This window comes from Trichosurus vulpecula, chromosome 9 (genome assembly GCF_011100635.1).
Source record: "Trichosurus vulpecula isolate mTriVul1 chromosome 9, mTriVul1.pri, whole genome shotgun sequence".
NCBI lineage: Eukaryota > Metazoa > Chordata > Mammalia > Diprotodontia > Phalangeridae > Trichosurus > Trichosurus vulpecula.
Window position 1 is genome coordinate 190282127 of NC_050581.1, and position 12319 is coordinate 190294445.

Genomic DNA, 12319 nt, shown 5'->3' on the forward strand with positions numbered 1-12319 from the left:
GTGGTCAGAAGCAAAACATACTTGAGAGGAGAGACAGGAGAGAGAGAGAGAGAGAGAGAGAGAGAGAGAGAGAGAGAGAGAGAGAGAGAGAGACAGAGACAGAGAGAGAGAAGAAAATAGGAGGAAGGGAAATTCAGTTAGCAATTATAACTATACAAGTGAATGGGATAAGTGCACCCATAAAATGAGAGCAGGTAGCAGAATGGATTAGAAACCAGAATCCAACAATATATTTTGTTTTGTTTTGTTTTTTACAAAAAACTGTCTTGAAACAGAGAGACACACACAGGATTAAAATAAGGGGCAGGAACAGAATCTATCATGCTTCAGCTGCAATAAAAAAGTAAGGGTAGTAATCATGATCTCAGACAAAGCAAAAGCAGAAAGCCTAATTAAAAGGATTAAGGAGAGAAACTATAATCTTACTAAAAAGAACCATGGACAATGAATTAATATCAATACTAAACATATATGCACCAAATGGCATAGCATCTACATTATTTAATGAAAAGTTCAATGACGTACAGGAGGAAATAGTAAAATTATACTAGTGGTTACCCCAACTTTTTCCTCTCAGAGTTAGATAAATCTAACCATAAAATAGATAAGTAATAAGTCAAGAAGATGAAAAGAATCTTTAAAAAGTTAGATATGATAGACCTCTGGAGAAAACTGAATGGGAATAGAAAGGAGTAAATCTTTCTTTTCCTACTATACATGACACCTTCATAAAAATTGACCATATTCTGGGGCATAAAAATCTCACAACAAAATGTAGAAAAGCAAAAATATTAAATTCACCCTTTTCAGCCTGTAATGCATAATTTTAAAATAAAAATTACATTTAATAAAAGGCCATGGAAGCACAGATTAGAAGCCAATTGGAAACTATATAATCTGATTCTAAAGAATGAATGGTTCCAAGAACAAATCATAGGAACATAATTTCATTAAAGAGAATGACAACGGTGAGACAACATTCCAAAATTTGTGGGATGCAGCTAAAGCAGTACTTAGAAGATAATTTATATCTCCAAATGTGGACATCAAGAAAAAAGAAAGAGCAGATCATAGAAGACGCATACAACTAAAAAAAAACAACACAGAAAAGGAACATTAAAATCTCCAACTAAACAGAAAATTGAAAATCCTGAAAATCAAAAAAGAGATTAATAAAATTTAAAGTAAAAACCCCCATTGAACCTATAAATAAAACTAAGAATTGTTTTTATGAAAAACAACCCAATAATGGTTAATTTAATTAAAAAAAGAAAAAAAACCAATTACCAGTATCAAAAATGAAAAAGGTGAATACACCACCAATGATAATGAAATTGAAGCAATTATTAGGAGTTATTTTGGCCAATTGTATTCCAGTAAAACTAAGTAAAATGGGTAAATATTTACAAAAATATAAACTGTGTAGAAGAGGAAATAGAATACTTAAGTAACCCCATCTTGGTAAAAGAAATTGAACATGCCATCAATGAGCTACCTAAGAAAATTTCCCAGGACAAGATGACTCTATAAGTGAAATCTACCAAACATGTAAGGAAAAATTAATCCTAATACTATAGAAACTATTTGAAAAATAGGTAAAGAAGGAGGCTTACCAAATTCCTTTTATGGCACAAATATGGTGCTGGTACCAAGACCAGGAAAAGCAAAAACAGAGAAAGGAAACTATAGACCAATTTACTTAACGAATGTTGATGCAAAAAATTTAAATAAAATACTAGCAAGGAGATTACAGCAATATATCATGAAGTTCAAACACTATGGCCAGCTAGGATTTATACTAGGACTGCAGAGCTGGTTCAATATTTGGGAAACTATCAGCATACTTGACCATATCAGTAATAATAGCTACAAAAATCATATGACTACATCAATAGATGCAGAAAAAGCCTTTGACAAAATACAACACTAATTTCTATTAAAAACAATACAAAGCATAGGAATCAATAAAGTCTTTCTTAAAAGTAGTATCTATCTAAAACCAAGAACAAGCATTATCTGTAATGAGTATAAACTTGAAGCCTTCCCAATAAGATCAGGAGTGAATCAAGGATGTCCACTATCATCACTACTATTCAATATTGCACTAGAAATGCTAGCTATAGAAACAAGGCAAAAAAAAAAAGAAATTGGAGGAATTAAAATAGGCGATGAAGAAACAAAACTACCACACTTTGCAGGTGATAATGATGATATACTTACGGAACCCTAGAGAATCACCTAAAAGCCTACTTTAGCCAATTAACAACTTCAGCAAAGTGGTAGGGTATGAAATAAACCCACATAAATTATAAGCATTTCTCTTTGCTACCAACAAAGCCTAACTGGAACAGAGAAAGAGAATTTCCATTCAAAATAACAATAGACAATATAAAATACTTGAGTCTATCTGCCAAGACAAACCCAGGGATTATATAAACACAATTTCAAAACGCTTTTCACACAAATAAAGACAGACCTAAATAACTGGAGAAATATTAATTGCTCATAAATGGGCCCAACAAATATAATAAAAATTACCATCCTGTCTAAGTTAATTTACCTATTTGGTGCCAAGTCAATCAAATTACCAAAGAATTATTTTATAGTGCTAGAAAATATTGTAAGAAAATTCATATGGAAAAGCAAAAGGTCTAGAATATCACGGGAATTAATAAAAAATGTCAAGGCAGCCTAGCAGTTTCACATTTCAAACTATTACAGTGGTAATCATCAAAACAACCTGGTACTAGCTAAAAAATTAGAGTGGTAGATCATTGGAATAAATTAGTAACACAATATACAGTACTAAAAATTTGTAGTAATCTAGTGTTTGATAAACCCCAATATCTAAGTTTTGGGGGTAAAAACTTAACATCTGACAAAAATTGCAGGGAAATCTTGAAGGCAGTTTGGCAGAAACTAGGCACAGACCAACATCTTTTGCCATATACCAAGAAAAAATCAAAATGAATAAATGATTTAGACATAAAGGATGATACCATAAGTGAGTTAGGGAAGCATGGAAGAATGTACTGGTCAGATATATGGATAAGAGAAGAGTTTATGACCAGAGAAAAGATAGAGGAGATTATGGGAAATAAAATAGGTCATTTTGATTACATAAAAGTTAAAAGCTTTTGCACAAACAAAACTAATGCATCCAAAATGGAAAGAAAACAAGAAACTGGGCAGGGGGAGATTTTGCAACAAGTTTCTCTAATAAAGATTTCATTTCTTAAATGTGTAGGAAATGGAGCCAAATTCATAAAAATGAGAGCCTTTCCCCAGTTGATAAATGGTGAAAGGATATGAACAAGCAGTTTTTGGAAGAAGAAATCAAAGCTATTAATAGTCACATGAAAAAATGCTCTAAATCACTATTGATTAGAGAAATGCAAATTTAAAAACTCTGAGATACCACATACATATCAGAATGTCTAACATGACAGAAAATAAAAATGACAAATGCTGGAGGAAATCTGGAAAAATGGGGACACTGATGCATTTTTGTGGAGTTATGAACTAGTTCAACCATTTTGTAGAAAAATTTGGAACTGCCCCCAAAGGGGTCAAAACCTGTGCATACCCTTTGACCCAGCAATATCTGTACTAATTTCATACCCCAAAGAGATCAAAGAAATGGGAAAGGATCGCCTTGTATAAAAGTATTCGTAGCAGCTCTTTGTGGTGAAAAATATTGGGAATTGTGAGGTTGCCCATCAAATGGGGAATGGCTAAGCTATGGAATCTGATTGTGATGGAATACTATTGTGCTGTAAGAAACAAAAAGCAGGATGGTTTCAGAAACACTTGGGAAGACATAAAGTGAAGTGAGCAGAGCCGTTGTACACAGTGAGAAAACATTGTGTACAATAACAGCAATATTTTAGGGATCAACTGTAAAGACTAAGCTACTCTGACCAAGACAATTCCAAAGGACCCATGATGAAAAATGCCTTCCACCTCCAGAGAGAGAACCGATGGACTCAGAATACAGACTGAAGTAGATTTTTGGTACTCTCTTTATTTTTATTGATTTTTGTTTTCTTTTGCATCATGACTAATATGGAAATACGTTTTGCATGACCTCACATATATAATCAACGTCAAAGTGCTGGCCTTTTCAAGGGGGTGGAGCTTGAGGGAGGGAGAGAATTTGGAGCTTAAAAGTTTGAAAATGATTGTTAAGTTTTTTACATGTAATTCAGGAATATTTAATGAAATTAAAAATATTTCTTTAAAAAGTGCGTCTATATCTATCTGTCTATCTATATTGAGAGAGAGACAGAGAGAGAGAGAGAGAGAGAGAGAGAGAAAGGAGGAAAGAGAGATAAAGAGAGAGAGACAGAGACAGAGAGAGAAAGAGAGAGAGAGAGAGAGAGAGACAGAGAGAGAGAGAGACAGAGACAGAGAGAGAGAGAGAGAGAGACAGAGAGAGAAAGAGAGAGAGAGAGAGAGAGAGAGACAGAGAGAGAGAGAGACAGAGACAGAGAGAGAGAGAGACAGAGACAGAGAGAGAGAGAGAGAGAGAGAGAGAGACAGAGAGAGAGAGAGACAGAGAGAGAGACAGAGAGAGAGAGAGAGAGACAGAGAGAGAGAGAGAGAGAGAGAGAGAGAGAGAGACAGAGAGAGAGAGAGACAGAGACAGAGAGAGAGAGAGAGAGAGAGAGAGAGAGAGAGAGAGACAGAGACAGAGAGAGAGAGAGAGAGAGAGAGAGAGAGCAGTCCAACCCCTTTGTTTTGTAGATGAGGCAAAGGCTTCAAAGAGAGATGACGAAGGTGGTTTAAGATTAAATAGCTAGTTCATTGCCATGCCTTGAACAAAACTCAGGTGTCATGACTCTATGAGTAGCAATGGCCTGATTCACTGCAGTGCTTAGACTTGCATGCAGTTGCTTGTAGGAAGAATCCTTTCCTAATGCATGACACAGGCACACACCCTTCTATCTATTCACACAGCCCTATTTTAGATCCTTACCTCCTCTGGATTACTGCTATAAACTTCTAATTCATCTCCCTGCCTGGAGCTTGTCATCTCTTCAATCCAAATTGATTTCTTTAAAGGGCAGATTTAACTATATCTCTGCTCACTAAACTACTGTGGCTCCCTATTACCTCCGAGATGAAATATAAGTATAATACTTGACTTTTAAGGCTCTTTACAACTTGGCCTCTTTCTACTTTTTGAGTTTTTTTTTAACATGTTATCAGTCACTCTCTATTATTCCATTCAACAAACACACACTCTCTGCAAGGTATCTATGTAAAAAACCACTTTCGGGAGTGGAGCTCACATCACAAATGAGGAAGAGGGGGGCCGAAGAGGCTCAGCTCTTCCTTTTAAAAATCATGATCACCTCCATTTCTTTGAGGGTTTAAGGATCACCAAGCAATTTGTCTCCAACAGTTCTGCTAAATAGGCAGTGTATTTTTATTCAATTTTACAGATGAAGAAATTGAGTCTCAGAGAAGCTGAGTGAGTTACTCTCTGTTACACAGAAAGAAAAGTGGAAGGACCACTGGCTAATTGAATGTAGAGCAGCTACATGTCCTTGTCTCTGTGTCCCATAACCTGGATCTGTGTTTTCTAGCATTGTGTTGATTTATACAAAGCCCCATTGTTTTGAACATCATAGAATCATGGGATTATGGAACCATAGACCATTTATGTTGAGCTGAAAGGGACCCTCGAGCCCATCATATCTATCTGTTCATACACACACATACATATATATATACATATATATATATAAATATACATATATACACATACACATATATACATATACGTATATATACACATACATACACACACACACAAACACATACACATATATACACATTACCCACAACTTCAAGAGAATTGGGAAAACCCCTTGGGTTTGTTTTAGCTAGTGTAGTTTACCACACATTCTGTCCTCGCCTCTGCCTGCTGGCTTCCCTGCCTTGCTCCAAGGCTAAGCCCAAAAGCTACCTTCTTCAGAGGCCTTTACCAGTTCCCTCAGCTGTTAGTACTTTCCCCTCAAGTATTCCTTTCCTTCTACTCTACATGTCTCTTGTATAAACTTATTAATGTATATGTTGCTTCCTCCATTAGAATGGGAGGTACCAAGGCCATTATGACCAAAAGGAAATTCATCTAAGGAGGTCAGTGGGGAGTGGGGTCAACAGGAACCTTCTCTTCTTCAGTGAGCAGTTCTGAGTGGCCTCCAAGCATCCTGATATGCCTGGTTAGGACACCTTTCTCCCTCCTCAGTTTTCCTTGGCCTAATATACGTGTTTACATATTGTATTCCTTCTCTCCCTTTCCCAGAATGGAAGTTTCTCTAGGGTGACTCGTTATTTTATTCTCAGTACCTAGTACATTGCCTAGTGCATATGAGGACTCTAGGGTACATCTCTAGTTGTCCTGGTGAATATCAGGCCACTGGACCCAGATGGCGCTGGAGGAGAAAGTGAGGCTGGTGACCTTGCGCAGCCCTCCCTCACTGAAATCAAAGTCAAGTGCAAGTCATGTCATCATTTCCCTGATGTCATGGTCTTCTTCAAGAATGAAGGACAAACACAACCCTTGAGGACTCTAATAAATGCTTGTTAGGTTGGAATGCATTTATATGTCAAGGACCTGGACTTAGTTGTTGTAGAGAACTACACATCTACAGAGGTTCAAGCAATTTCTAATTAGTTTTAGAGAATGGTCTGACATCCTGAGAGATGAAGCACCTTGCCCAGGGAAGGCAAGGCTTCAACCCTGATCTTCCTAACTCCAAGGCCAGCTGTCTCTCCACTATCCCACGCTGCCTCTCATTGACTGCATATCTCTCCCTGATTATATTGATGATCACTCCTAAGACTTACTGGAGAGGGTTCTCTCACCATAGCCTCCTGAAGGATCTTCACAGTCTTGGTGAGCTGAACTTGGAGGTGGTGTTGGTACGAGCAGGAAGCAAGGCCAGAGTGATGCCAATCCCAGGGATGATGGTGGTGCCAGCAGCAGCAGCAACAGCAGCAGCAACTGCCATGCTTGAACTGGGCACCATGGACAGCTGACTTTGAGTCAAAGGTTTGCTGATGTATCCCCAAAGAGCTACTGTCTAGGGAGACAGATTGGCTGAGGTGATGCCGTCTGTGTGTGACTCTGCAGCAGCTTAATGCGGGACATAAATTTTGAAATCCAACTTTGTTTTTTTCTGTTTGAACTGAAGCTTCTTTGGTCTGCCTTTCTCTGGCTCCCATTCCTGGTCCTGATGGGAGGAAAGCCTCAGCCTCATAGAATTTTGAAGGTAAAAGAAGAGGATCTAAAGTATTCTCTCTAGGCCCTTCTCCTGAGGTGGTGCTATGGATTCCAGATACCAACTTGGATGGCATCTGAATTGTCACTGATCTGAAACTATTGGTATTCATTTCGGTGTCCAGGATAAAGTCCCCCACCTTTGTGCTTGACTTGGAAGATGCTTTGCCTGAAGCACTGAGCCCTGGGGTACTCAGAGGCCTACATTCACCTACATCATCTGAGTTGGATATAGAGGTTTTAGAAACTTCATCAAGGCTACCTAATGAGAAAGTGACTTCACTCTCTATGGGAAACCCCTGCATTGGTGTTATCAAAATACCATTTTCTAATGAGGATCCCAACCTGGTAAAGTCAGAGTCCCATTGGCCAACCTGCCCATCTCTTGGGACCTCAGAACCAAGTTGACAGTTATCAACATGAATTGATACGCCTTGATCACACACACTTCCCATGATGCTTGGAGACCTTGCCATGAACACTGCCTTAGGCTCTTCTGCCTCCAGAAAGTCTGTTTTGACTTCTATTATATGGGCTACAGTAAATCCCACAGGATAGTCATATTTGGAAGTGATAGTGCCTCCTCCAGCCACCTCATAGTTAGTCTGGGGACTTGGAGGGAAATTCCATGTGGAATTGTCTTTCCTCTCCCTGGTAGAGGTCTCCTTATGGGGTCCCTCCTGGATTAAATGTTCTGCTGTTAGAGAAACATCCTCTTCTACACACGCAAATATCTCTTCTTCCTGGTCACTCTGGCCTCGGTTCAGAATCGGTAAATTCGGAATGCATTGGGAAGCATCTTCACTTGGTTCTTGTGGATGGTACTGGGATGGTCCTAGGGAGGGAATCTGGGCCTCTTGTCTTCCACATATAAGACTCTGGTTGGTCAACAAGGGAGAAAGCTGTATGAGAGACAAGGAGAAAGGCAAATGAGATTAGGAGTCTCAATATGGGTGAGCTCTACGAGGGTCATGACCCTACAACTTCATCTTCAAGAAGTAGAAAGATAAGTTTTCCTTCTAGTCTCCTTCTAAGCTGATTTCCCTTTCTGGGATTCAACTTTTCCATTCGTAAAATCAGTAGATGGATAAATATGTGGATAATTTATTGCACTCTTAGTTTGTGCCAGGCACTGTGCTAAGTGCTGTGGGTACATATGATAATAATGATAATAATGCTGTGTGAAGAACAACAAGGAGGCCAGCGTCACTGGGTCACAGGGTGTGTAGGGTTAGGAAGGTCACAGGAGCGCAGAATATGAAGGGTTTTGAATATCAAACAGGATTTTAGATTGGATCCTGGAGAGTTCTCTCTGTGTGTGTGTGTGTGTGTGTGTGTGTGTGTGTGTGTGTGTGTGTGTGTGTGGCAGGTGGTGGGGGGTGAGTGACGTGATCAGACCTGCACTTTGGGAAGATCTGTTTGAGAACTTAGTGGAGGCTGGATTGTAATAGAAAGAGACAATGTGCTGGGCAGACCCACCACCACGCTAGTGCAATAGTCCAGTTGTGAGATGACGAGGGCCTAGGAGCTGTAGGAGCTGTAGGAAGCCATGTCACGAAGGTGCAATCCACAGCCTTTGGCAACAGATGGGAGATGGGTGTGTGTGAAAAAGAATGAGGAATTGAGGATGACGCCTGGGGTGCAAGCCTGGGGAACTGAGAGCTTTAGGATCTCTACACAGTAATTGGGAAGTTAGGAACTGGGGAACAGAGGAGGAAAGGAAATGAGTTCAGTTTTGGACATACTGAGTTTAAGATGGTTACAGGACATTCAGTTTAATATGTCCAATAGGCAGCTAGATATGGTAGAGTGGAGGTCTAGAGAGAGGTAAGGGCTGGATAAGAAGAGCTAGGAATCAACAGCATAGAAATGATCTTTGAACTGATTAAAGGTGATGAGATCACCAAGCAAAATAGCATAGAGGGAAGAGGAGAGGGCACAGGACAAAGTCCAGTGGGACGCATATGGTAAATGGGTATGACCTAGAAAAAGCTCCAGCAAAAGAGACTGAGAAGGAGTGGTCCAAGAGGGAGGAGCAGAACCAGAGGGGAGTAGTGTCATGCAAATGCATAGAGGAGAGAGTGTCAAAGGCTGTGGAGTGATCCAGAAGGATCAGGACTGAGAAAAAGCCTACAGAATTTGGCCGTTAAGAAATCATCGGTCATTTTGGATAGAGCAGTGTCAGTTCAATGATGAGGTTGGAACCCAGACTGCCAAGAGTTAAGCAGATAGAGACGAAAGGAAATGGAGGTATTTTCAGGAGGTTTATCTACAAAATGGAGGAGACATAGAGGATGTCAGCAGGAATCAAGGGGCAGGGTGTTTTTGAGGATGGGAGACACATGGGCATGTTTGTAGGCATGAAGCAGCCTAGACAAGGGGAGATTGAAGATAAGTGACAGGGTGGGGATGGCATGGAGTCACTTGGGCATGCTGATGGCTTAGCCTTGCCAAGGAGAAAGGCCATCTCTTCATGTGAGATGGAGTGAAGAAGGAGATAGTGGCAGAAGACTTGTTAGTGATGTCAAATGAGGAAGGGGAAGAAAAGGGAAGTCATAGCAAACAGCCTTCATTTTCCCAGTGAAATACGAGGCAAGGTCCTCAGGAGAGATGAGGTGGGGCCAGGGAGCCAGGGCGGGTTGGAGGTGGGATGGAAAGGTTTAGAAGAGCCACCCTGGGGAGTGGAATAGCGAACTGATCACAGAGGTGTATAAGGATTGCTTTACTTCAGTAAGGACCCAGCTGAAGTTACATGACATCCAGTCAGCAGGGTTTTGTCACTTTTTCCAGCTTCATTCTATAGTATGTGGGGAGGAGCAAGGGTGGTATGTATGGGGAGGCCTGGAAGGGCAAGACCAGTAATAGGATAAGGGGGCAAGGGACTGCAGAGAAGAAGACAGGGTAGCACTGAACTGATTCACCAAAGGGTCAGAATAAGAATCATCAAATTAGCCAGCGTTTATATGATGTTTTAGGGTTTATAAAGTGCTTGCCCATGGGTGATGGTGCAAAGATCAGAGGTCCCAGGGTGGGCAAAGAGCACGGTTTAGGGTTGTACCACAGAGAAGCGGAATGATAACAGATTGTGATCAGATAAGGGAATCTCAGAGTTTCTGAGCATGGAAGGGGTACGTTTATGGGTGATGGAAACATCGAGGGTTGGCCCAGGAGTGGGGGAGAGGAACAGGTCATGAGAAAGAGACAGGCTGAGGAATTGGGAGGTTAGGTTGTTTGAGGCATGTTGTCCCTTAGCATGAGGGCAGGAGTTAGGGTCGGAAACAGGTTAGCTGTCAGGGGAGCAGAAGCAGGGCCTGAGATAAGGAGACTTGGAAATGGAGACCACTCCTGCCTCTTACAGGAAGGAGCCCTCTTTCTTCTATGTTACTGGCTGTAGCTGAAGCCAATCTCAAAGTAAGGTCAGCTTGGGCCTGCGCTCCAGTGGGGATGACTTAATTCTGTTTAGGCAGTGCCAAGTAGTCTGGCCTATTTGAAGTGGGAAATGTACATTAATGATAAGTAAGGTCTGGTCTGGAACTTCACTAATGCCACCCAAAGGCTCACCGATACCTGGAGAGGGAAGGGCTCATAAGATTCCTCCAGGAATCCGCTGCTGTCTGACTGGCAGCTGCTGGCTCTTGTCACCCCAGCACCTAGGAGACAGAACAGATGACTGTGACCCTAGAGGTCAAGGCAAAAAGGAGTTTGCCACCAACTCAGGGCCTGGGAAAAGGGCACTGGGAAAAGAGACTTGTCCCCCATGCCTGAGAATCTGTAAGGTGCTGGGTGCTCGATGTTAGGGGCCAAACCAACAACCTCCTTCATGAGCACGAACCAAAAATTATGCTTTAAAGGGCTCGAAAGTTCATTTGGGTCCCTGAGCTTGTATTTATATATTAACATACAATAATATATTACATGTAATAATATATAATAAATTAGATAATGTATGTAATAATATGTTATATTTTATCCTCTCTCTGTATGTATGTCTATATATATACATGTATACATATAGATATAGATAGGTTGATATAGCTATAGATAGATAGAAGGAAAGATATTGGGATTTTACTATCCTTAGTTTCCCTGATAATCCTATGCATTTTTTAATGAATTTAAAAATATTATTCTGAGAAGGGATCCATAGACTTCATCAGACTGTCAGAGAGGGAAAAGGTAAAGAACCCCTGGTCTAAGTGGACCCAGGAGAGGAAAAAGACCTGTCAGCACCCACACTGCTATACCCAATCAGCAAGCCCCCGCCAAGGCAGTGTCGCTTAGTGGATAGAGTGCCAGACTTAGAGTCAGAAAGACTTGGGCTTGAATCCCACCTCATAGATTTAATAGGTTGTGTCACTTAACTTCTCTGGGACTCAGTTTCCCTATCTGTAAAATGGGGGGAGTGCTTGTTGACTTCCAAGGGCTCTTCCAGTCCTAAGTCTATGATACTGCTGAGCCAGGTACTGTGTTAAGCAGAGGGGACAAGAGCATCCTGCCCTTGAAGAGCTTACACTCTACCAGGGAGATACAGCTAATTCATGAATAAGTAAATACAACATCTGTGCAAGAACCAACACACAAGGAAAGAAGGAGCCTGGGGGGTGGAGAGGACTAGACAATGTGCTCATTATCCATTGGAAGCCTGCTCAGCCCAAAGTCAGAATTCTTAACCTCTCCTGCTCATCGACCCCTTTGGCAGGCTGGTCTAGCCAATGGGCCCCGACTTGGAATAATGTTTTCAATTGTATAAAATAAAATATAGAAGATTAGAAAGGAAAGTCCTTATGTTGAAATACAAAGATCCACATGGATGAAAAGATCATGGCCCCCCAATTGCTCTGCATGGTTTCTGAGGTCCCTCCCGGCTCTAAATGCAATGACCGAATATCTCTGACTTGCCTGGGATAATTCCTAACATCCGGTATTTATACAGTGCTGGTTAAGAACTCTCATTCTGGAATGAACTTGATTTAGTTACATCTGGAAGGTGCATATTGGCCTAAGGTCACATCCTGGGAATGGCAAGAG

At 40.7% G+C, this 12319-nt stretch overlaps 1 protein-coding gene across 1 annotated transcript in view; it reads right to left on the reverse strand.

Annotated features, from left to right (window-relative positions):
- Window positions 1-6896: 6896 nt before the first annotated feature.
- The window catches only part of ITPRID1 (ITPR interacting domain containing 1), a 97936-nt gene continuing 92513 nt past the window's right edge, over window positions 6897-12319 (reverse strand). The window contains exons 9-10 of the mRNA XM_036739681.1: window positions 10853-10941; window positions 6897-7094 (exon numbers count right to left, since the gene is read on the reverse strand). Coding sequence (XP_036595576.1) covers window positions 6897-7094; window positions 10853-10941 — 287 coding nt within the window. The remainder of the gene's footprint in view (window positions 7095-10852; window positions 10942-12319) is intronic.